At 34.7% G+C, this 26,393-nt stretch overlaps 3 protein-coding genes across 6 annotated transcripts; 1 reads left to right on the forward strand and 2 right to left on the reverse strand.

Annotated features, from left to right (window-relative positions):
* Positions 1 to 3,809: 3,809 nt before the first annotated feature.
* On the reverse strand, positions 3,810 to 9,990 carry LOC104113495 (uncharacterized). 4 transcript variants are annotated; one of them, XR_011411082.1, is made up of 6 exons: positions 9,014 to 9,990; positions 8,100 to 8,272; positions 7,918 to 8,001; positions 7,705 to 7,826; positions 7,018 to 7,209; positions 3,810 to 4,128 (listed from the first exon to the last, which is right to left on the reverse strand). XR_011411082.1 is itself a non-coding variant. In XM_009623673.4 (6 exons), exons 4-6 carry the CDS (start codon positions 7,996 to 7,998, stop codon positions 4,009 to 4,011), a joined length of 606 nt encoding a protein of 201 aa, XP_009621968.1. In that variant the 5' UTR covers positions 7,999 to 8,001; positions 8,100 to 8,272; positions 9,014 to 9,114; positions 9,628 to 9,985; the 3' UTR covers positions 3,810 to 4,008. The 4 variants fall into 4 exon arrangements, 2 of the variants coding, with proteins under 2 accessions (XP_009621968.1, XP_009621967.1); XR_690224.4 differs by having other exon boundaries at positions 7,705 to 7,829; XM_009623673.4 differs by having other exon boundaries at positions 7,705 to 8,001; positions 9,014 to 9,114; positions 9,628 to 9,985.
* A 3,400-nt stretch (positions 9,991 to 13,390) lies between these two features.
* On the forward strand, positions 13,391 to 15,893 carry LOC104113496 (uncharacterized). The gene is made up of 2 exons (XM_009623674.4): positions 13,391 to 13,986; positions 14,489 to 15,893. The coding sequence occupies exons 1-2, from the start codon at positions 13,603 to 13,605 to the stop codon at positions 15,674 to 15,676; spliced, it is 1,572 nt and encodes a 523-aa protein (XP_009621969.1). The 5' UTR covers positions 13,391 to 13,602; the 3' UTR covers positions 15,677 to 15,893.
* Positions 15,894 to 16,514: 621 nt separating this feature from the next.
* On the reverse strand, positions 16,515 to 25,314 carry LOC104113497 (3-isopropylmalate dehydratase large subunit, chloroplastic-like). Its single transcript, XM_009623675.4, has 15 exons — positions 25,053 to 25,314; positions 24,823 to 24,957; positions 23,961 to 24,131; positions 22,533 to 22,685; positions 22,352 to 22,420; positions 22,145 to 22,261; positions 21,746 to 21,820; positions 21,502 to 21,579; positions 21,329 to 21,424; positions 21,093 to 21,142; positions 20,263 to 20,317; positions 19,860 to 19,991; positions 18,402 to 18,449; positions 18,139 to 18,297; positions 16,515 to 16,933 (listed from the first exon to the last, which is right to left on the reverse strand). Exons 1-15 carry the CDS (start codon positions 25,098 to 25,100, stop codon positions 16,793 to 16,795), a joined length of 1,527 nt encoding a protein of 508 aa, XP_009621970.1. The 5' UTR covers positions 25,101 to 25,314; the 3' UTR covers positions 16,515 to 16,792.
* Between the last annotated feature and the right edge of the window lie 1,079 nt (positions 25,315 to 26,393).

Consider the following 26,393-nt stretch of genomic DNA (forward strand, 5'->3'; position numbering starts at 1 on the left):
CCAAACTATTCTATAAATTGAGCAAGCCAATCTCAATCCAGTCACAGAAACACTAGATAAAAGACCAAAAAAAGGCCATAAACTTAATTAGAAAGGATATAAGTTATATGCACAAACTGTGAAATGATATACCATCAGTGTAATTTAACTTGTCATAACATATTATTTACCATTTATTAACGATTAGCAATCAATGCTATTAAATAAAGTCACCTGCAATTACCTTTTAAGTGACCTGATTGTGTAAATATTTTTAAATTGTCAGTGTACATAACATAAATTCTACGAAACAAAGCAATTAGAAGGCTAGCTTGCTGAAGATCAAGTTATTAAGCTGCTGTTCACGGTCCATTACTATGATTATGGGCAAAAATTAGCCAAAGAGAAACATATCTCACCTGATAAAATCAATTTAGCAGAGGAGGCTCAAACATTTAATAACACAAACTACTCTATTAAATTAAGCAATCCAATCAGAAACCCATCACTAAAACATTACATAAAACAAAACAAAACCCACAAATTTAGATTAAATCATTTATTTCTGAGGTGCTGCTGCAAGTGCAAGGGGAGCACCAAGAAGGCTAGCTTGCTGAAGATCAAGATCATTGAGCTGTGGGGCTCGAACCCGCAGCTTCCTCCTTGACAGGATGGAGCTCTGACCAATTGAACTACAATCCCGGGGAAATACGGGATCTAGCAGAAAATTTGATTCTTTTTTCTCTCCGGAACAGGTATTTCTGAAGTACAAAGGGGATGAACTATTTAGGAGGATTAAAGAGATGCAACAATTAGGTGTTCACGGCTGCCCATCTAAACATATTTCATCAAATAACCATATTCTTCAATCACAACCCCATCACTAAAACACTGCATAAAACAAAACAAAACCCACAAATTTAAATTAAATCATTTATTTCTGGGGTGCTGCAAGAGCAGGGGAAGCACCAAGAAGGCTAGCTTGCTGCAAATCAAGATCATCGAGCTGTTGTTCACATAAAATTAGACTATTTAGGAGGATTAAAGAGATGCAAAAATTAGGTGTTCACAGCTATCAGGCTAAAAACATTTCAATTGATAAAATCAATTTACTAAAAGAGGCAGCACAAACATCAAATAACCATACTTTTCAATCACAAACCCATCACTAAAATGTTACATAAAACAAAGAAAAAACCCCACAAATTTAAATTAAATCATTTATTTCTGGAGTGCAATAGCAGCAGAAGGGGGAGCACCGAGAAGGCTAGCTTGTTGAAGATCAATTTCATTGAGCTGTTGTTCACGATCCATCACTATAATTAAAGGCAAACCCAGAACCAAAAACGTTGTCGCAACTATCCACGCAGCTTTTCCAGTGCTTTTAGCAAGTTTTTTGCCTACATACGTGGCATCACTAGCTGCTTGCTTTCCTTTGATCACTATAGATGAACGAGAAACCCTAGAGATTATGCCGTCGTTTTTGTTGCTGCTGTTTGATTTGGTCAAAGAGAAGCGTTTTCCGCCGGCAGATGCCATTGTTGAGGTGGTTGAAGAGGGAGGTTTAGGGTTTTTGCTAGCTTGAGGTTTGGGCTAAAACCCTTGTCATTTATTGAGATCTAAAGAAAACATTTATAGGAGAAATGAAAAAAAGTAGAAAAGCAAGCTTAAGTTTATTTTTAGAAGCCTTTTATTAAACTATACTTATGGTTCTTACTTTCTTTTTTAGTTTGTTTCAAAAAAAATCTTCCTTTTATATTTATTTAATAACACTTTAGTACCATAAAATTTAAGCACATTTAATACATTACACACTTCTTTAGTTTCTAACCATAATATTTTTTAGCGAAAAAATAATATATTTATAATTAGTATTATTCAACTAGAGAAAAGTTTTGGAAACGACGTTGAATTCTTAAGCTTTCATATTGACAACTCAATTCATTCGATAGGTAATGAACCAATTTGAACCATAGAGAAAATACATATACAACTTAACAAGAATATCAATTACAGTATCTATTATCCAAAAAGGAATTCTTCTAGTAGTACCGGTCATTTACCCCCCCATTTTTTCCATATTTTATCAAGTGATCATGTTAGAGACAAAAACAATCATAAATAATTAAATTATGAGATCCTTCCGGATGAGCTAAGAGAATTTTATTTATTTTCTTTTGTCTTGTTAATTGAAGGGAAAAAAAGGTATAAAAATGAGTAATGTCCCCTGGCAAAGACTAGTACAATTCAATTCAGTATTTTGTTCGTTCGGATTTAATTGTATTGTAGCTCTATAATTAGGATGTTATTTATCATTGGATGAACGACAGATATTGATCCTTAAAAAATATTTGAAGCAATTATATGATAACTTTTTCTTCTTCTCAATCATTCAAGATATTATGTAAATTAATATATTACTAAATCTAATGAGTTAAATATAAATTATTAAAATGTTTAAATATTTTTTTATGAAATATTTTTAATCAAAATTGTATTTTGTTTAATTTAAAACATAAATAAATAAATATTAAAATTATTTAAAATAAAAATATAATTAAACAGAAAAAGAGAAGAGGAGAAAAGATTGTATTTTGTTTGAAAGACATATTTGAATAAAATTAATGAGAGGTTATTTGATAAATCCTGATGTTGCTTGATTCAAGCTGAAGGACAAATCCTGAAACTTGAATATTGTGTGATCCTCCAGAAAATGATCAGAAATTAGCTCTCTGGAGTTACTCAACAACTTGAGAAATCAAACTATTGTCAAATTGAGTGTTTGACAACATCAAAGCTAATTAGATTGTGAAAATATGGTACTCCATTGTGATTGTCCGATCCTTTGTCTTCGTCTTCATCGCCCTCCGTTTTGTGGGGCTTATATTGAAGAAAACAAAATGAAAAGAAGAAAAATGGGATGGGAGGTGCCTAACTTTGTTGAAAAATTATAGGATTAAATCAATAACAAGTCATCTTCTTTATAGTAATTGGACGACATCTCTTACTATAAATAGAGGCCTCCATTCTTCATTTCAATTATACCAAAATAAGAGAAAAACAATAGAAGTTAGAGAGAGTAATTCACAGATTGTAGTATGTGAGATAAATAGTGAGTGTGAGTAATATGTAGTGAGGTATTTTTAAATAAAGAGTGTTATTTCTTTCAAAATTATAGTAGTTTTTTGACACTATTAAATTGTAATATTATAGTGATTATATTGCTCTGCTCGAATATTGTATTTTACCATATTAAAAGAGTTAGTGCCGTTGTTACTCTCTTGTGTTATTATTATTTACCGTGGATATTATTCATGGGCGAAATTATTATTTTTTCCAACAACGTGGTATTCAATACTTGTCTAGCTTTTGATGAATCTATAAGATGTTAGCAGTAATCATCAGTTAAAAGGAGCACAAATTAAACGAATTGGAAAATACAAAGTATTAAAACCAAATACAGTCGATTTATTTGTCCAAGAGAATAAAATCCAGACATGTCCCTTAGTCCCATGTCTCGACAAAATATAGGAACCAATATCTTTTTGTGTAAGTTCTCACCACTACAAGAAATAAGGGCTACGACACATCTATATTAATGTCGGTAAAGAATTTATAACATTTATTTACTGACTATTTATGAAACATCGGATTGAAATTTCTGACATTTAGAATACTTGTGAGTAATAAAAAGTGATATTTATTAACCACTATTATCAAATGTCAATAGTATCAGTTTCTACTTACACTTGTGCAACACATCCGGCTAATGTCGAAAACACACAATGATCTTTGTACTTAATATTGAAAGCACATTTGCTATAAGTGCAAAAGCTAATATTCATTTCATTATACCTGAAGCCATAACCATCCAATTCCAAAATATATACATCCAAATGTCATTCACCATAGACAATTTGAACTAAAGTAAAATACTATGAAAAGAAGATCCCTATAACTAATTCCAAGTGTATGCCTAAGTAAAATCTAACTAAGTTTAGAACAACAAGAGATTTCTTCACTTCTTCTTCAACTGTCTTCCACTCTTTCTGCTACTTTTTTCAAGGAGCTTCTTCTCCAATTCACTTGTGTGTCTGCCCATTTGATACTCTCTTGAATTGAGACAAGAATATTGTCTGATGTAGTCACCTATGCATTTATAAAATGAGAAATGTATTAGCAAGCCGTTGAAGTTAAAATTACATCCCATGCTTAACGGAGAGTCTTGTCGTAACTGGTAAAGTTGCGTGCTGCCCCGTGACCAGGAGGTCACGGGTTCGAGCCGTGAAAATAGCCTCTTACAGAAATGAAGAATAAGGCTGCGTACGATAAACCCTTGTGGTCCGACCCTTCCCCGAACCCCGCGCATAGTTAGAGCTTAGTGCACCGAGCTGCCCTCTATGCTTAACATATTAGCAAGTAGAGAATATATGTAATGTAGCCCTTAGTGCACCGATGCTTAACATATTAGCAAGTAAAGAATATATGTAATGTAGCCTTTTTTACAAGTATCATCTATGCAGTAGAGAAGACCTCTTGTTATATTCCAAAGTTTGTCTTCAATTAATAACAACTACGCCTCAATTAAACAAGTTGGGAAGTTAACTTTGAATCAATGAACAAAAATAATTCTATAAGAGTAGAAATACATAACTATAAGAAAGAATAATGTTGTTTGGCCATCAAATCTATAAGAACCCCAACCAAGATTTATATGTTAAAGCGAACATACATCTTAAAGTATTTGAAAAAGGCCAAATAGAGGCAGAACTAAATTTACATGTAAAGCAAGTCTCATACTAAGTCACACAAATGATTATTCTTACCTGATCACTCTTTATATGGATTAAAGCAAGCCCCACGAGCATGGAATAGTTGCATCGACAAGTATTTTCAAGACAATGGGTTTACTCGTTATCTCCATGAATATGCTCTTTATCTTAAAGCTCATACTAATGGAGATATCTTACTTGTTTGTCTTTATGTTGATGATCTTATTTTCACGGGTAATAACCCAAGTTTGTTTCAATCTTTTAAGAAAGATATGTCTCGTGAGTTCGATATGACAGACGTAGGGCTCATGTCATACTATTTGGGCGTAAAAGTGAAGCAGATGGAGGGTGAAATTTTTATCTCTCAATAAAGCTATACAAAAGAGATATTGAAGAAGTTCAACATGCTCGATCGCAACCCCGTGAACATACCGATGGAGAGTGGGACAAAATTGTCCAAGTTTGATGAAGGAGAAAAAGTGGATCCCATATTTTTTAAAAGTCTTGTGGGAAGTTTGAGGTACTTGACTTGTACCAGGCCAGATATACTCTTTGCGGTTGGAGTAGTAAGCCGCTTCATGGAAGCTCCTACCTCCACTCACTTAAAGATCACTAGAAGAATTCTTCGTTACCTAAAAGGTACAATCGACTTTGGGTTATTTTATTCTTCTTCTAATGATTTCAACCTTATGAGATTTTATGATAGTGATTATGCGGGAGATATTGATGATAGAAAAAGCACAACTGGCTTAGTGTTTTCTTTGGGTGATTTTGTTATTTCTTGGAGTTCAAAGAAACAGTCCATAGTTACTCTCTCGACTTGTGAAGCTGAATATATAACAGCAATATCATGTACATATCATGCTATTTGGTTAAGAAGATTATTGAAGAGGTTCAATTTGCCACAAATTGAAGCTGCAGAGATTTATATTGATAACAAATCTGCACAGGCACTCGCCAAGCATCCGGTGTATCATGATCGAAGCAAGCATATAGATTCAAGATATCACTTCATCAGAGAGTGCATTGCCAAGAAGGAAGTCAAGCTCTAATATGTGAAGTCTCATGATCAGGCTGCAGATATCTTTACAAAGCCTCTTAAGTTTGAGAATTTTCAGAGATTGAGATCAAGTCTTAGAATGAAAAAGTAAAAGAAAAATTAAGGGAGAGATTCGTGGGGTTCATATTGAAGAAAACAAAATGAAAAGAAGAAAAATGGGATGGGAGGTGCCTAACTTTGTTAAAAACTAAATCAACAACAAGCCATCTTCTTTGTAGTAGTTGGACGGCATCTCTTACTATAAATAGAGGCCTCCATTATTCATTTCAATTACACCAAAATAAGAGATAAGCAATAGAAGTTAGAGAGAGTAATCCACAGATTGTAGTATGTGAGATAAATAGTGAGTGTGAGTAATATTGTAGTGAGGTATTTTTTAAATAAAGAGTGTTATTTCTTTCAAAATTGTAGTAGTCTCTTGACACTACTAAGTTGTAATATTATAGTGGTTATATTGCTCCGCTCGGGTATTGTATTTTACCCCATTAAAAGAGTTGGTGTCGTTGTTACTCTCTTGTGTTATTATTATCTGCCGTGGATATTATTTATGGGCGGGATTATTATTTTTCCCAACACGTTTCCCACAGAAATCTAGCATATGCTGCAAGTATATCGCTGAAAGCAAAACCGCATAGCTTCACAATGAATAGAGACGAATCGAGAATATAAACTTGACGAGTTCAACCATTAAGATTCTTATATTAGCACCATAATGTATTGTTATTATGGGTCCAGAATTGAACATTTCTCAAAAATTTAGTAGTAGTATTTTACACATATATCTATGTAACAATGGCGAAGCCAGGTTTTTTCACTAAGGATGTCAAAGTATAAAGAAGTAAACACACCAGACAATTTAACATATAGTGTAATATTTGGCGAAGGAGTGTTTGTTCCACACTGTCCTATGTTCCATATCGGAAATATTTGATTAAGTTGAAATCATTGAAGATGGGCTCCATCGCGATATGAGAATTAATGAACTTGATGTGAAACAGCATAATAAATATGCAGAATGTTAATCTTCATTCTTCTCCTACTAATGTTATCAGTGAAGCACTTTCCACCATTCCATTGTAGTAATCAAACTAAAAGGAATCTGTCTTCAATTCCATAGGTACTTTATGGTTGTAGTTGTATTAAAGTAGTAGTTAATATTTCTATAATTGGAAGATTTTTTATGGCTCGACACAGTTCATTGTTTACCTGTTTCTGTGAAAAGAAGAACCGATGGCTCTTATCGGAGGACCTCGATATGAACCGGCCCAGGGCTTTATCTTGGTCGTGATGAAGTTTCCATATCAACTTTGCATACTGTGAAATAATTTCTCCATCGTTAGCATATGCTAATATTGCGCGAGAGTAGTATTCTTCAGCTCCTTTTAAATCTCCCTTACACTGCCAGGCCAATAACAAGAAGCATAATGACAAATATAAACTTACAAGTTACATCTAATAATATTCATTTCAATGCAATGTAGAGTTTTCCGCTTGAAAAAGTATGCTATAAGTGTCTCAAGGTAGTCTATTTTCATTTGTTGTCTGTATTTGCACACATTTTGATTGAGGCGAGAGCTCATAAACAACATGAACAACGACAACAATGCTCAGTCCCAAACAAGTTGGGGTCAGCTATATGAATCCTCACTTCTCGATTTAAGCTCAACTCATGTCATTATCATTACCAATGACGCAAAAGCCCACGTACATATACTGTTTTCGACACTAATTGGACTACTCAGATGATCTAAAGAAAAACTAAACGAAAGCAAGTATTTCACATGTTTATTTGATGACATCCTCAGAACAATAAGCAAGAGGAAAAATGGATCTCACTTTAAGCACATGAAGGATGTATAAGTGGTAACCTAGAATGAGAATAAGGGACATTACCTGATCAAGGAACTGAGCATAGTTTCTTAACAACAACGCGCTATTCGGATTTTCTTGAATCATACTCCTGTAGTAATAATCAGCATTTCCATCACCAATATTACCACTTCCAATCCCAAATCCTGCTGCAAGATGCAATGGAGGAGTTACTGGTCTGTTATCTCCTTTACAATCCATGTCCTGAAATATAGTATAACTTCTTCTGTAAAGTACCCTTAGTTTGATTGCAGGGTGTGTTTGTATCGTGCTCGTTCTCAGTGTCATCATCATTAATCTCCCAAAGAAAACTAGCATATGCTGCGAGGACATTGAGGGAAACAAAAAATCAATATTAATACCCCGTAGACTTGTCCTCTCACGATAAGTAAGGATTCAAAACTACAGATTATTATTACCTGTCTTCAGGATTAGCACGAGTGGCACGTTCAAAGTAGTTCAATGCTCTATTTTTATCATGGTGCAGCCTCCACACCAATTTAGCATACCGAGATAAGATATCCCCGTCTTTTGGATCTGCTAGTGTAGCTTGAAAGTAATATTCCTCAGCCCCGGAAAGATCACCTTTTGACTGTCAAAGTTGCAGAAGGTTTATAAACGACACAAATATCAGAAGAGAACCAAGCATTGGACTAAATCTCATTATGTGGAAACAAGAATAGAGTTTTTAAGGGTAAAACAGCATACGTCGTCACAATTCCGTGTATGCTTCATCCAGCCAAATCACTACTAAATCTTTTAAGAGCAGATCTTGTTGAATTACACCAGAAAAATTAGAACCAAATAACAATTATATCAGGACGTATTGTGCGTCCCTATGAGGCTATGACCTTCCGAATCATTCATAAATATGTTATGGACAAAATAAATTATGCTAAGACCACTAAAAAAAGAACACACACACACACACTTCCTTTTATCAATTTCAACCATCATTATCTTCAGCTGAAATCGGAGGGAAGAGTCGAGGACATTTCTTGTCACTGTTCTTGACCTCTTTCAATCATACTTTACATATCAGAGTTCTTTTGGATATGTTCAGTTTGCACAGTAATACATCGTCGGCATCTGAGAACACAAGCCCAATGATTGCTCTTGCATGTTTTTATGCAATCTATAAGGAACACATAATCTTTGAAGTAGCCTATAGACTATTAAAATACTAACTTTACAGTTATAGCCCTCAATGAAGACTTCACAATTGTCAAATCTTAGAGAAATTGTGCACGGTACAAAGAGAATTGGCCATGTTCATAAACATAAAATATAAAAAGACTCTCAATGGAATGGTGAATAGAGTCAATAGACCGACCTGCAAGAGCTGAGCATAGTTCCTTAAAAACAAAGGGTTGGAAGGATATTCTTGGAGCGACCTCTTATAATGCGCTTCAATATCTCCATTTTCTTCAAAATCTGAAAGGTATAGAGTTAGAACCATGCAATAGCGGAGTCAGGATTTTCGCTAATTGTCCAAATTTAAATGTGTTTTATTTGAAGGTATAGAGTTAGAATCATGTAGCGGTGGAGTCAAGATTTTCACTAAGTTTCAAAATTAGGTGTCACAACACCACTATTGTCTATGCCATTGTCATTAATTCCAAATCGAGAAGCAAGGTACATTAGACCAACTTCTTCACTTCCTCCTTCAACTCCCATATTGTCTTTAAATCCATCCAAGACTCTTTCTTTATCTTGTTTCCCTTCACCTAATTCTTCATTATCATCTTCTTCTATCAGCCCCATAACTCTTTTTCCAAAGCTGAAATCATCACTAATTACTATATCCGCTATATCATTTCCTATAGTAACAGACTTCACCAATTTTCCATCATTGAACTCCTCAAAATCTTGATTATAAATAGAAAGTGATGGTTCTGTTTGCAACATTATTATCTTCTCTTGCTTATGACAAGATCTTGAAACTACCTTTGATCTGATCTATATCCACTTGGTCAAGATCAGAACTTGACACCAACCCTTTTAAATTCCCATCAGATTGAGCTCTCCGGATCGATTTTCGACGAAGATTACTGATTTTTGGGCTGAATTCGGTGTTGCCTGAATAAAAACACAGATGGTTTGAAGGGTGAAATAAGACTGTGCCAATATAGTGATCAGAGGTATTATCAAAATCTCTTTGGACTTTCTGGAAAAAGTGTTTGTGAAACTGGAGTTGATGAGCTTAGGAGCATTATTTGTATGGTGTGATCTATGGCTGTTGCTTGAGACTGAGAAAACTTGATTTGATACTTCTATGGAGATCCTAAATAAAGTGTTCAAAAATGATAATTTGGTAGTTAATATGAATCCTCACTAAATATATTTTTTTAATTTAAATTTATTTTAGATTAATATTATACAAAATAAATACTATTAAGTTACTAGATTTTTCTATGTTTCTACCCGTATAAGAATTTTCATGAGGACTAAAAGACTCATAAAAATATAAGATTTAAAGTAAACGTATGACTAAACATATCAGTCAGAAGTGGAAAAAAAATATCCCACTAAAGAATTTGGATGGGAGAGTGTGATATATAATGTAGCCTACCTTTGATTTGTTTCTTCTTATTATAGTAGATGGTGGTGCATGTAAAGATATGGGAGTGCGATGAAACTACGATGAGGTAATTCAGCAATACATCTCTATAACACCATCCCTATATAATAGACATTCATTATAAAAGTCGAGTTATTCTCTGAATCGAATATTATATTATAATATATGTCCTCTATAACATCATTTCATTATAGTAGTCAAAAATTTTGAAACAAACGAGATTGTTATAAAAAGGTTTGACTGTATATGTAGATACAAAAACTATTGGGAATACCATAAAAATAAAATAAAATAATAAAAATTGGGAACATCTTAGAGAATAGGGAAAAGCCACGTGTCTTCATAGAAGATATACGTGTAAGAATTTCAAGTTTTTATAGTCAGTCCCTTCTTGGACAACCATTAAAGAAAACAGAAAAAAGTTTGGTTTTGATGTAGAAATTCCGGTTCTTGATGGGAAGTCCTCTTTTAAATTCTTTAACTTTAACTGAGTTGCCTTAGCACGTGTCGGTGACGTGTTTAGCCTAGTATTGTATATCTATATGTCTTAACTTTTACTTGAAATATGTACAATATGCTTAGTTAAATTACTTGTCTCTATGATCTTGTATTCGGTCTTGTATGATTCCTTGCTGTAAATTCATTGTTCCATAGGTTAAGAGTTGTATATTTACTTTTAGAATTACGAGGCGCTACCTCGGGAGAACCTCATGTTCCATATTTATTTTTGGGACTATGAGGCAGTACCACGGGAGATCCCCTTGTTGCATATTTACTTTTGGGACTACGAGGTTGTACCTCGGGAGATTCCCCTGTTGTGTATTTACATTTGGGACTACGAGGCGATACCTCGGGAGCGCCCCTGTCGTTTATTTCTATTTGTTGTGTTGTTACCTTTCTGAAATTTCTCATTGTTAAATTCTTAGTTGTTTCATTATATTATTATATCTTCTACCGTTTTTTCTTTTTATTCCAGTAGGGCCCTGACCTGACCTCGTCATTACTCTACCGAGATTAGACTTGGCACTTACTGGGTACCACTGTGGTGTACTCATGCTACTCTTCTGCACATTTTTTGTACAGATCCAGGTTCTTCCTACCATGCCAGATACCAGTGAGATAGCCTGTGCGTGGAGACTTCAAGGTACATGTGTCAGCGTCCGCAGACCTCAGAGTCTCCCTCTATCTTTGTTATGTTGTTTTTCCTTATTCTGTTTAGACTCTGATGTATAGAGATACATAATATTTTCTCTTAGAAGCTTGTGACTTATTTCTACCGGGTTTTGGGAGTTGTAATTATTTTAAACTGCAGTTTTACTTACTTCACTTGTTGAGATTTGAGTTTCAGTTTTATATTCAGTTATTCCGCAAATTGTTAGGCTTACTTAGTCTTAGAGATTAGGTGACATCATGACACCCTACGGGTGAAAATTGGGATCGTGACATTTACTTCCTCACTATTATTCACCACCAGATCAGTACTACCAAACACCATGGAAATCACCTGAAGCCATTCGCAAGCTCCATTGTGAAACCACCTGAAAAAATACCACACTTAATCTCCAATACCACTGAACAATGTACATCTACCACCCAATCCTAGCTCCACTGGTCAGAGGTAGATCTAGGATTTGATGAATGCGGGTACTACTATTTTAATACAAATTTATCACTGTTGATTGAATTGGTGTGCATTTAGTCGATTCGATCCATTTTGAATTAATTTGATTCGGGTCGATTCGATCCATTTTGAATAATTTAGTTCAATGGACAAGACCTTTGGTGCATAAATAAATAGGTGATCACCAAATTGAATAAATTTCAATGCGATCTAATTTCGTGACTCAAATTATGAATAATATAATGAAAAGACATAAATAAAAATATAAATTTAAAATAAACAAATACATCTCTTCAATCTACATATAGCTAGATTTATATTATCTTTGTTGATACTATCATTCTAAAATATATTTGGAAATCAAGAAAAAAATAATGTATATTAGAAGGATACAAAGAGAAAATGATTAAAATCATGTTCAAATAAAGATCTAGAAAAACAAAAAGGAAGCAAATATATAATTTGATAAATAAAAAAAAAATAGCTACCAAGAGAGAGAATGCAAAGATGAACATTGAAGAATTAAAAGAAACAAAGAAAAGGGGTAGAAAAAGAAGACAGAAAAGGGAACAAGTAGAAAGTAGCGTGGGAAAGCAAGCAAGTGAGAATCAATCCTACATCAAGCAGATGGAAAGTTTGCACCTAAACCGTGGCACCTGGAGTGTATTTGCTTCTCTGGGTGCCATCGTTTAATTATATACGTTTTGTGGTGTAAAATATCAATACATACATCAAATTTTACCCGAGCGAACGGGTGGCGTATCACGCCTATGCTCTTCATAGATCCGCCCCTGCCACCGGTTATGAAGTTTTGTATTGTATCATCTGAAGTGGTGTCTGGAGTACTATAAAAGAACTTCATATTTAATATTCTTAAGTTGTATTGAAGCAATAGAAGAATTTCATATCTCGATTTTCTGAAATTGTATTGAAGCAGTAGAAGAACTTCGGATCCAATTTTAAAGTTGCACTTTGAAGCGATAAATTAGAACTTCAGATCCGATTTTTCTGAAGTTGTAATGAAACGATAGAAGAATTTCAGATCCAATTTTGAAGTTGCACATTGAAGCGATTGAAGAACTTTAAATCTTATAAAACTTCATACACAATTGTGATGTATGTTCCGAAGTGGATAAATTTTATATTTTTTTGTGCAATGCAAATATGACTTTATTGGTGGCCCCAAATTTTGGTATATTTACACGTAGCCTACATCAGGATATTTTTCATTCTTATACTTGAACCCGAGAATTTTAATTAAAAGTGGAGGGTCATATTCATTTCGCCGCAACCCTTATGATATAACCCTTATGATATAACATAAGGTGTATTGCATACATCAAATTATGACAAGAAATACACAAGTCGAAGAAGACTAAATTCTTTAAGGAAAATCCCACGTATGACTAAATTCTTGCCTAAAAGTAAGGTCCATATAGTGATGCCCTTTTAACTTAATAACATTTAAACAATAAAAAGAAAATCTCTGCGTCAATACGGTATATTATGTAAAACACAAAGTTGATTCTAACTTAATTCATTGTATATGTTGCTTTAATGTTCTCTCGAGAGCTCACCTTCTTCTCTTACCCCAATTTCACTTGGGGTCTCTCCTCCACGTCCATCCCAAAACCTTTCCCTCGTCGTCCTTTTCAGTCGGACGACGAGCGAAACCTCTTCTTTCTATCACCACGATCACGATTATTCTTATTTTTTCAAAATGCCACCAATTTCCAAGATGGGAATGTTAAAACCATTCCAACTCTTGGAAATTAACATCATATCCGTCCAAGATTTGGAACCTACGTCCAAGAAAATGAAAACCTACGTCACCGCGTGGATCCATCCGACGCAAAAACTCACCACGGGCGTTGATGTCGAAGGTGGCAACAACCCTACGTGGAACGACAAGTTTGTTTTTCGAGTGGACGAGGAATTTCTCCGACAAGACACATCCGCTGTCCACATTGAGATTTTTTCTGTCCATTGGTTCCGAGACTCGCTCATCGGAACGGTTCGTGTCCTCGTCGGAAACCTAATTCCTCCTATTCGAGCTTACGGCCACCATAATCACCATCTCGGAATGCGTTTTGTTGCACTGCAGGTTTGTTTGTTCATTCCTTTTTTTTCTTCATATGCTATTTCTTGGCTATTTATCACTAACATTATTTGGTTACGTACATACGTAGTTTCATGCATGCATGCAATCAATTGAGATATTTTCTTTGATCTCCTCTATTGTTTAATTTCTTTTTTTGTCTTCTTTTCTCCGATTTACCTTTCTAAATGTCATTTTATTTTCTATAAATTTGTGCAGAAATTCCAAATAAATTTCACCCCTTTTAATGAATGTGACAATAGCTTAACATTACATATCATGAGTTAGGTATCAACAAGTCGACATAAGTATATGTTGTTTATCATTATTCTCCTTAACAAATGTACATGTTTTTATTAAAAACTATATGTAGCTAAGAATTCTGTTAAAGTTTTTGAATTAATTAATTTGTGAGTATGATGATAATTACTTAACATATAGTTCAATATTTGTTCAATTGAATTATCTTAATTGACATTTAAAGATCTATCTATTTTGGTGTACGTAGATACGTCGTCCATCAGGTCGTCCTCAAGGTATATTGAACATCGGTGTGGCGTTGCTTGATGGATCTATGAGAAGTATGCCACTATATAGGCAAATGAGCACGTCAGCAGTTGGATATCGCGATTTGATGGAAGAAGATACACATCTACCACGCAATAACGAAAGCAAGCAGAACAACACCGGCACCAGCAGCAGCAGCAACAACAACAACAACAGTAACACCAACAATGTCACTACTTTAAAACCTATATTACGTCGATCAAAGAGTGAACGTAGCGAACGTGTCACGTTCGATGACATTTCTATGGGTAATAGTTCATTAGTTGCAGTTCCCTCTAAAATAAAGGCTAAAGCTCAAGATAAAGAGAGCTCAATACTTAGTATTTCATTTGAGCCTCCGACTCATATGATAAAAAAGAAGGGGAAAGCAAGTTCTGTTATTAGTGGTGCAGAGCTAAGGGAGAAACCAAAATCAGAAAGTAAAAAAGGTAAATCAGGTTCTGTTTTGAGTGATTCAATTGTGAGCAAAGAGTCATCTAGTTATAACTGGCCTAATAATAAAAAGCCCAAGCCCAAACTCAAACTTATTGAGTTAGAAATGGGTAACAAAAATGAGCCCACAACTAAAGTAATTGATGATCAATCAGTTACAAAGTCCAAGGGCTTAGGAGTTGGTGAAAAACCTAAAGAGACACCAATACCACAAATTGGAAAGCCCATTGTGAAGTATAGTGGAAATGAATATGGAGGCCCAAAAGGCCCAATGCAAAATGGCAAGTTTGTTTATGGAGGCCCATTAAAGGCAAATTCTCTTTGGTCCGAGTCCGAAATTGGGCCTTCAGCATCTGAAGTGGCAGCTGCATTGGTCGAAAAGAGATATCCATTGGATGATAAAAAGAGCTCAGTCTTGGATGGTTGGAGCTTAGATGAGAGCACCGAGGGGCTCCGATCGAAGCTCGAGAGGTGGCGAACGGAGCTTCCACCGATATACGATCGTGGGATGGCCTCAAGCAGCTATCATTCGACCGGACGTCACCCGAGAAGGCATTCGGACGGAGGGAGTAGCTTGTTTTCTTGCTTTGGTAATATTTGTGGGTTTGAATGCCAATGCATTTGTGGTAAGCCTCAAAGGAGAAGTCTTAACAACAAGTATCGTAGCCCATCAACTGCTAGTCGATCATGGCTTTAAAAGCCCAATTCCAAGACCAAGCCCAATTAGATTTTAAGGCCCAGTGCAAGAAGAATGATATATTGGTATTGAGGAATTTAATTGGGGAATCTTGTTGTTTAGGTCGCTCATTTCACTAAACTTGTTCATTATTATTTTTATTTACAATGCTGTAACTATCCTTTTCCTTTGGATTTTCAGGAGCAGAATTTGTCAAAATAATATATGGTTTTCTTTAGCGGAATTTCTCATAATTATATTCTCTTCTTTTTGATTTATACCCCTTTTTGATAGTGGTAGTCTGTACCAACTTGCACGCACTTTCTCCTTTCCATACATTTAGACTTGAACAAATGGGAAAAAGACACTATGAACCTTAGTCGTCTTTCTTCTGTACATCCAAACTTAGGCAAATGGAAAAAGTCGCATCATGTTTTAAATGTTGATCTCAAAACCTTTTTTTCTACTTCACTAACCACTAAGCCACACCCGTGATTGTTACAAAGCTATGTGTGTTTCTAAATTTGAAAACCGCCTATTTCCTCTTCTAGAATCGACCAGAGATACTTATCTATTTTGATCACAGGTGTAGACAAGCCTTCTAATATTTGAGGTAAAAGAGTTTCTATAGAAGGCAACATTCATAAGATTTGGGCTTAACAAGCAAAGGAAGACATTGTATAGCCGCTGTAAAAATAATAGACGAAATTATATATATATATATATATATATATATAATTTCGTCTATTTTTTGTATACATATAAAATCTATACAAATTTTACACTTTTTCGGCTATCAGATGTAAATAACTTATGTCGAGGGCTAAAAGTGATGATACCCCAAAACAAAAGTCATTAGTTTAGCTTTCAAAAAAGCATAAATCAGCATATTATTATGACAAGCAAATTCTTGTCCCCGTGCAATAACCATTAGACTCCAGTAATACAACAAAGAAGACATAATAGAAGGACTCCTCATTTCATTTCAGAACATTCATTTCCTGGAGTAAACAAGAGAAAAAAGACACATTGCGCGCTGCCCTTTTCGGTATACCTAAGCATAAGAGTTTAAGCTGCAACTCATCTATTAGTGATACAACATACTTCCAACTCCTAAAACGAGTTAATCAAAGCGCTTCACTGCAAAAACTCTCTGGGATCAGTGACATAACCAGTCAATGCTGATGCTGCAGCTGTATACGGCGATGCAAGATATATCTGGCCTTCCTTGTGTCCCATTCGACCAGGAAAGTTCCTATTCGTAGTTGATACACAGACCTGCAAAACAATCATTCGTAATGTCAGGTAACGACCTATATCCCAGTGACAGGCTTGACTCTCAAAATCATCAATAGAAAGGTTCTGCATCTGGAGAACATGGGTTCTAGAGACCGCCAAGGAGAAGTAACATAGCATGCAAAATTTTGTACTGGTTTCGGGATTCCAATTACCAACGCCAACAGAGGTGGAGCCATGATTTGAAGTCATAGGTTCGGGATTCTAGTCCATTTTAAGTTACTGGGGTCTAAGTCAATAATTTTGTACATATTGAATGGATTGTTTAAGACAATTACAGGGTTTGGACCAAAATTATCGGGTTTGGCCAAACCTGTAACCCATTCTAGCTTTGCCCCTGCCCGCCAATAACCTCCTAACATCACAACTACAACATATAGCACGCCTCACTCCCAAATAAGTTGGGGTTGGCATGTTTCTTTTGCGTCTAGAACGAATGAAGTTCATACAATTTCTTGCTATTTTAAACTATTATGGACTCGGTCTATGTGCTAGATATCATAATGCTAATTATAGCTGTCGATTATTTGTATACTAGACACAGAAGAAACATTTATGATTTCTAAGAAAGGGTTAATCACAAGAAGAGACAAACATTTTTCTCATGTCACTACTTCTGAAGCTATCTCTTCATTTATAATTATTCTCAAGGAAAACACTACGATAAGAATACATCAAATATCAATGACGTGACCACTATAAACTAGCTTTATAAAAATATGTTCCAGCTAGTAAAGTGTCCAATGCATATTCAACTATGGCATAAGATAGAATTAACTTATTCTTGGTCGAGGTAAAATCTACTATCACATATCCTATTTGTCCAAGACAAGCTAGTGATGTTTACTCAAGAGTCAAATATACCTAAATAGTACTCCGTCTGTTTCAATTTATGTGGTAACATTACAATTTGGGGAGTCTATGAGGTTGTTCTTTGACCATATTTTTCTTAAATATTTTATAAATATTTTGAGTACTACTAAATTACTATGACTTATAATACTTCTGAGGTAATTTCCGAAAATGTAAATTTTATTTTCAAAAGCTTGAAGAATCTATGTCTAATTTCACGGTCAAAATTAAGAACTTTGACCCTCGTACTCCGAATCGTGCCACATAAATTGGAACAGAGGGAGTAGCATATTAATTGCAAGTTAACCATTCATACAAAACAACTAACAACTTGCCTGAGCTTCATTCATGCGTGCGTAAGTGTCTTTAGGGCCACCCAAACAAGCTCCACAACTAGGACTTGCAGGTGTATCGCAGCCTGCTTCCTCAAAAATCTGGGAACATGTTTTGCCGCCGGATCCTGGAACTGGGAGGCTATATACATCCATCCATACCTGAAACGGTTTTTTAACATTTACATAGTATGGTACTTCTGCAGTGATATTTTTGCAGCTAAGATACCAAGATAGTAGCAGGATGAAAAATAAGATTAACGAACCTTTTGCGTAGCAGGAACAAGGAAAGTTGGAACCTTTACCTTCTTACCCTGCGAAAGACAATGTTATTTGTTTAACATGAAAGATCTAATATATCCTGCTTAATTGGAAGTACATCATAGAACTTGCACTTTCCATATTCTAAGTTATATAACAAAGAAACAAAGCATCAAATATTTAGAATCAATTGAAGAACATAATTGAAGAAGTGACATAAATAAACGAGCTAAGATTGCCACAAAAAGAAGTGACAGAGCAATCAGAATGATTTCAGATAATTGTGAAACATGGTGAAGCATCATTGCACGCGTGTACTTCACCCAGTGTTGATAAAGCGAAAAGCTCTAAAAAGCGCTCCAAGTCGATCGGGGCTTAAGCGCAAAGCGCAACTAAACTGCGGGCTTTAGTGAAAAAAGGCGCAACTAAGGAAAAAAATAAAAAATACAAATGCAATTCAAGAAAAAAGAGACAATCATTCCTAATGTCTTCATCAACAAATAATAGACCTATTTGCCGATAATATTTATCCTTTAATACCAATCAATTCAAGATAGAACTCATGGGCAATGAGGCACACACCTTAGTGCCTTGCCTACACTGAAGTGCAGCTTAAGCGAGGCGAAGCACCTATCCTGAGCTTTTCTGAGCTTCAAGGCAAAGTGAGCCTTAAATGAGCTTTTGACAACACTGACTCCACCAATATAGGAAAACAACAATCTAAAGAAAAAACAACAACTAGCCTAACATGGACAGCAATATTATATCATGCGCGTCAGGTTGTCAACTGTTGAGTCCAACCATAATCTAGAAATCAAAATGGATAAAATTTTGAAGGTAAAGATGTTAATTAATCAATCATCTAAGCCTCAATTCCAAACTTGTTGAAATAAGCTAGATCATATTTGAATCATCAATATTCATTTCGCTCCCATTCAAGCCAATTTCATTCCATTACCAAAAAGTTTGTCTTTAAAGCAAATAGTGGTTCGCTGTAACTAGAGATTCTCTAAATCAAAACATATAGTCTACATAGCCATAAAAGTCTCTAACCAAAACAAAAGGACTCCTCACAATAAGCACTCCTAAGTTAAGTTTTTTAATTACAACATCCAAGCAGTGGCAGAGCCACCTTATGGGAAGGGGTGGCAAATGGCACCCCTTCGCGTGAAAAATACACTGTGTAGTTAGGTAAAAAAAAATTATATGCATATATATACACTATGTATTGACTCCCCTTAATTTCCTGGTATGTTTACTTTTATATTTTGACACCCCTTGACGAAAATTCTGGCCTCGCCACTGCATCCAAGTCTTAATCACACCTAGTTGAATATCAATCCTTGCTAGAGCTTACCGAGGACATGTCCCTTAATAGGAGGGTGTGGAGGTAGCCATGTTTTGCTGAGTGCCCAAATCAACAACTACATGGTCAAATATAGAAAAATGGAGTAACATCTTACCGAAGCTAGAAAAACTTTTGCAGCAGCCATAAAGTCCTCCGTTTTTCCACCAGTACAAGATCCAATATATACTCTGTCGATTTTGACATCTTTGCATTCTCTTGCCAAAGCACGATTATCAGGAGAATGAGGCTGCAGGATTCACAGAAGATTTAGAACATTTGGAGCAGACAGTATTCAACGTGAAAAGAAACTTATCTCCAGAACAAATAATACCAAAGTATTAAACAAGAAGACAAGCTTAATGCTATATGCAAAGAACGCTGTACTAGTGTTCTTGATCTTTTGAAAATATAAAATTTAAGTTCAAATTTTGTCAAATTATGAATTATATAGACACAACCTAATACAGTTAATACTATTGATGTATCCACCAAAGAGAGAAGGTTAGAACATAACTAACCTTAGCCACTAAGGGCTCCAACTTTGAAATATCGAATCTGTACTCCTTAAGATATCTGGATATACAAAAAACAATGCGTAAATTTAGAAGTCATACCATTTTGAACTCACAAATGATAACCTAATATACTTTTTTGGTGAGACAAGAGAACAGAGGAAGGTTATTTGGAAGATGACTACAAGTGCGCAACCTTATGAAAGAGTTGTTTTCCCACAAGTGGGGTCTGAGGAGGGTAGTGTGTACGCAAACCTTACCCCTACCTAATGAAGATAAAGAGGTTGTTTCCAAAAGACCCTCGGCTCAGAACCAGAACCAGAACCAGAACCAGAATCAGAATCAGAATCAGAATCAGAATCAGAATCAGAATCAGAATCAGAATCAGAATCAGAATCAGAATCAGAATCAGAATCAGAATCAGAAGAGGAGGAAGAAGGGGGAATAAGAGGAGGAAGAAGAGGAAGAAGGGGGAAGAAGGGGAAGAAGAAGGGGGAAGAAGAGGGGGAAGAAGAAGAAGAGGGGGAAGAGGAAGAAGAAGAGGAAGAAGAGGAGGAAGAGGAGGGGTAAGAGGAGGAAGAAGAAGAGGGGGAAGAAGAAGAAGAAGAGGGGGAAGAGGAAGAAGAAGAGGAAGAGGAGGGGGAAGAAGAAGAAGAAAGGAAAAGGAGTTGCATCAGATAAATAAAAATGTTATTGCATGTTCTAGTATTTCAAGTATCAGAAATTACGTGAATCAAGTTAAAATTTAGATAAATCCAACACTGAGAAAAATGCACCACTAGAATAATATGGAATCAATTGGTGACATCGCTACAATGGTGTTTGGTGTAAAATACCTGGCTCCTTCATCACTATAAACAGGTTCATAGGGCACAGAAGTCCTGCCCTGTGACAGCAGAAAATAAAAATACATTAGCTGAATACAGTTTTTTTTAATTCAGTCACCCATGAATATAATGTTATAAGATCTTTTTGACAGCGTGTATCAGATGTCATTAAATTCACGGAAGTGGAACAATTTAAGGAGATAAAATTTAACCCCCCCCCCCCCTTCCCCAGCTTCTCCACTTACCTCAAGATAGTCATACGTCGTTTTATCAGCTGGGATGACACCATTCTTTCCCCCAGCTTCAACAACCATATTGCATAATGTCATTCTTTCTTCCATCTATTAAAACAACGAAAGCCAATATTAATTAAAGATCTTACCTTGTTACTCCCATCAACAAGATCAAAAAAACTTACACTCAAGCTTTCAACTGTCGAGCCGACAAACTCCATTGCTTTGTATGTCGCACCAGCCACAGAAATTTCACCAATAATCTGCAATTTGGAACAAAGGACAAGAATTTGAACTCTGAAATTTTATAAATCGAACAATGTTGTAGCAAAACAGAAAAAGTGACATAACAGATTACTTGCTGCTTGTTTCTATTCACATAAAACAGCACACATAAATGAAATGTAGAGCATCTAATGGGTTACTTACTTGCAAAATCAAATCCTTAGCAAGCAAGTAATCGGGCATTTCACCATCCATTACAAATCTCAGAGTTGGAGGTACCTGTATCATACAGATGTTAAATTTCAAAGATTATGTACATTAGGAAAGAAAGCTTATTTAACTATGAAAAGCAAAATGTCGAAGAGACACTATAACAACAACAACAACAACAAACCCAGTGAAATCCCACAAGTGGGGTTTGGGAAGGATAGTGTGTGCGCAGACCTTACCCCTACCTTCGGGAAGTGGGGTTTGGGGAGGATAGTGTGTACGCAGACCTTTACCCTACCTTCGGGAAGGTAGAGAGGCTATTCCAAATAGACCCTCAGCAATCAAAGAGACTACAAAAAGTAAAAATGTAGCATAAACATAAGAATCACATACCTTGAGCAGAATCTTTCCAGTACCCAACACAAAACCTGCATCGGTATTGCCAATTCCAGTGGCGAATTGCCCGAAAGCTCCAGCAGTACATGTGTGGGAATCTGTACCCAGTAAAACCTGGGAACAAACATAACGATTTCTTAAAGTTAAAGCATACGCCAACACAATAAAACGTCTCGACAGAGTGGATACTGGAAAACTATTCACCTCTCCCGGCCTGCAGTGACCTTCTTGCGCAAGAGCAACGTGGCAAACACCCTTGTAATCAGGATTAGCCTGTATAGTTATTACACATTTAGTTTTCCATTTGCTAAGAGCAGATAAACAAAGTAAAAGCTTCAGCTGAGCACATAATAAGTAGCAATTGTCTTAGAGGAAATAGCCATACGCGGAAGTTCCCAAGATCTTTAATGTCATAGAAGTACTTAATATTTTGTTCAGTGCAGAAATCCCTCAAGATATCCACGTTACGATTTGCTCGTTCATCAGTTGTGAATATGTAATGGTCGGGTATAATGACAAGCTTTTCACGATCCCAGACCTATGAAATTGAAATAAGGAAGCATCAATGAGATATATAATTCGAATAAATGTATCCAATCAACAAAATAAGCTCTTGCCTTGGAAACATAGTTTTTAGTTCATAAAAAAGAAACACAGTGTTTAGTTCACAAAAACTTTCAAAAGCATTGGGAATTATTCAGTTCAGTATAATCTACAGAAATATTATTAAGATAGTCTTCTACTCCAACTGCCTAGATGGCTAAAAGCAATGACTGAACAAAAGCAAATTAAGGATTAATTACAATACATTAAAAGGAAGAAGGGATTAACCTGCTTTGATAATAAGTTATAAAGAACAAGCAAACTACTCAATCCCAATTCATAAAAGTGTGATGTTTCCTCATAACAGGAAATTAGTATAGATGCACAACATGAAAAGAAATTAAGCTATCAGCTAAAACCATTTATACAAGCCAACAATGTCATGATTGGAGACGATTGCAGTCTTAAAAAGCATAGTAAATCTCCAAAATAGATTAGACTTGAAACATTTTTTATTCAGTAAATTAGACTTCAAACTTCTCATGGCAAACAAAAGAAATTCTGACTCGAGTTTAATAAGTCCAAAGTATATGCAAGGATTATGATACAGGGAATGTTATACGATGAATAAAAAACGTAGGGATTTTTACAGTTAACAACAATACAGAGATAAAAGAATAATAATACAGATATTATTATGTATGTATTGCCTAGTTTAAGAGCATTGTTGTTCGTAGATAGTCTAATCTCTAGGTATTGGTAACATATATATTATTATTACACATCCTATTCTTAATAAATAATGCATAGAAAGTTATGCCGCTATTACACTATTACTAAAACAATTGTTTGAATATCCAAAAACCAAATATTGCATTAGTTATGCAAAGTTTTAAACATTGTATTGATCACACACAACAGATTAGAGTAGTAACGCAGATTTTATGCTGCAAACAACATACTGTAGTTAGTTATGCAGAATTCTATCCCTACCCTTATACCGGAAACTGAAAGAACCTAAGACACTAACTACAAAGATCACAACGGCATAGTTTACATAATTTCAATTTCTGATTCACATATTTCCACATTACATAACACAGATCATTATAGAAATTCCGGTCTGTGCTTAAAGTTACATAACCAGGTACTGAAGAAAAGTCGCAAATCAAGAATCAGTTTCCGATTAATAGAATCAAAACCAAATACTCGGTTGACATTGCAACACGATCAATTTGCAAAATAACACTACACTATTGGCAGCAAATACCTTAGCGTTCTGTCCAAACTCTTTCTTAAATATTCCAATAGAGCCGGGGCCACAGACGTCATGTGTCATAAGAACATCAACATTGACCCACACATTGTCACCCGGGCTCACTTCAGGTTTGTCAGAAGCCTTAGCTAATATCTTCTCAGTCGTAGTCATCCCAGTCTTTACCTAAGCAAAAAATATGCAACCAATAATCAAAAATCACCAATACTGAAACCTCATGGTAAAATTAAAAAAGTTGACTTTTTCAATTAAAGAGCACAAACCAATCAGAAGTACAAACCCAATAATCAAACATCACCAAACCCGAAATCCAATACTAAAAAAGTCCAACTTTTTTCAATGAAAGAGCACAAAACATTCAAAATACAAGCCCAAATAATCCAAAATCAACCATGGTAAAAAGGTCAGGTTATTTTTCAATTAAAGAGCACAAAACAATCAAACCTACAACGCCAGTAATCAAGATTCACCAAACCAAAAATCCAATACTAAAAAAGCCAACTTTTTTCAATTAAAGAGCACAAAACAATCAAAAATCACCAAAACTCAAAATCCAGTGGTTAAAAAGCCAACTTTTTTTCAATTAAAGAGCACAAAACAATCAAAAAATACAAACCCAATAATCAAAAATCACCAAATCCAAAATCCAATACTAAAAAAGTCAACTTTTTTCCCAATTAAAGAGCACAAAACAATCAAAAAAATACAAACCCAAAATCCAATACTAAAAAAGACAGTTTTTTTTCAATTAAAGAGCACAAAACAATCAAAAATCATCAAACCCAAAATCCAATACTAAAAAAGTCAAAACTTTTTTTACAATTAAACAGCACAAAACAGTCAAAAAAATACAAACTGAGCCAGTGGTAGCAGGTTTTCTTTCAGTCTGCTGTGGTGTCATCACAGAAACTATTTTCTTGGAAACCCTTTTCTTTGCTGTTTGAACTGAAAATGAAGACTGTGAAGAAAAAGCTGATAAACCCACATCTTTCTGCCAAAAAAAAAAAAGAATATCAGAAAAAGGGTCAACATAATTTATCCTCAAAATGCAAGAAATATTGATTTTAACAACAATTTAATTGTTACCTTATTGATGAAAGCTGCGGAACTTGAAGCGATGGCAGAAGATGCCATTGCTGATAGAAATTAGCTAACTTTTTAGGGGTCGGCGAGAAATGAAAGAAAATAAATGGCGGCTGATGAGAAGGTAAAAATTGTTGAACTCTGAGATAGAGGGTCCCACAAGATGACAAGATCCTATGGTTGGTAGATGATGATTGAATGTTTTGCAATCGGCTAGGGAAAGGTATGCTCCAAATTTTGTCCCCAATGTAAATTCCTCATAGTTAAGTAGCATAATATAATAATAATTAAGACAGCCCGGTAATGCGAGATCCACAGAAACGTTAGACCAAAAATATCTACGCCAAAAATACTATTGAACTATTTTAAATAGTTTAAAAATACTCTTTATTTATTTTTTTATTAAAAATATTCAAATCGACTATATTTTGAACCATAAATATCCTTAAACTCTTAGTCTTCATTGGAACGTGACATGATAGTCCAAGTAGGTTAGATTTGCTTACATGACCATCCACCTAACCAATCCAGCATGCCAAAATTATTCTTTCGAAAAATTTTTTAAAATACAAAATCAACACTTATTCCGAAAAAAGTAAAAAAAATCAAAAAAAATATTTTATTTCGGAAATTTTTATTAAAATACAAAATCAACACTTATTCCGAAAAAAGTAAAAAAAATTCGAAAAAATTATTTTTTCGGAAATTTTTATTAAAATACAAAATCAACAAATACAAAATCAACACTTATTCCGAAAAAAGTAAAAAAAATTCGAAAAAATTATTTTTTCGGAAATTTTTATTAAAATACAAAATCAACACTTATTTCGAAAAAAGTAAAAAGATTTCGGAAAAATTATTTTTTTCGAAATTTTTTTCAAAATACAAAATCAACACTTATTCCGAAAAAAGTAAAAAAAAACCGGAAAAAATAAATATTTAGGGGTTATTTTTCCGAAATTTTTTTACTTTTTTGGAATAAGTGTTGATTTTGTATTTTAATAAAAATTTCCGAAATAAATAATTGTTTTGAAAAAAAATTACTTTTTTCGGAATAAGTGTTTATTTTGTATTTTAAAAACATTTCCGGAAAAATAATTTTTTCAAAAAAAAAAATCAGAAAAAATAATTTTGTCATGCTGGATTGCTTAGGTGGATGGTCATGTAAACAAATCTAACCTAGTTGGACTGTCATGTCACCTTCAATGGCAAGACTAACGGCTTAAGGGCATTTGTGGTCCAAAACATAGAAACGACAAGGATATTTTTGGTACCCAAAAAAATGGAGGGCATTTTTGAGCTATTTCAAATAGTTCAAAGGCATTTTTGGCCATTTTCCGAAAT

The sequence above is a fragment of the Nicotiana tomentosiformis genome, chromosome 9 (assembly GCF_000390325.3).
Source record: "Nicotiana tomentosiformis chromosome 9, ASM39032v3, whole genome shotgun sequence".
NCBI classification, from domain to species: domain Eukaryota; kingdom Viridiplantae; phylum Streptophyta; class Magnoliopsida; order Solanales; family Solanaceae; genus Nicotiana; species Nicotiana tomentosiformis.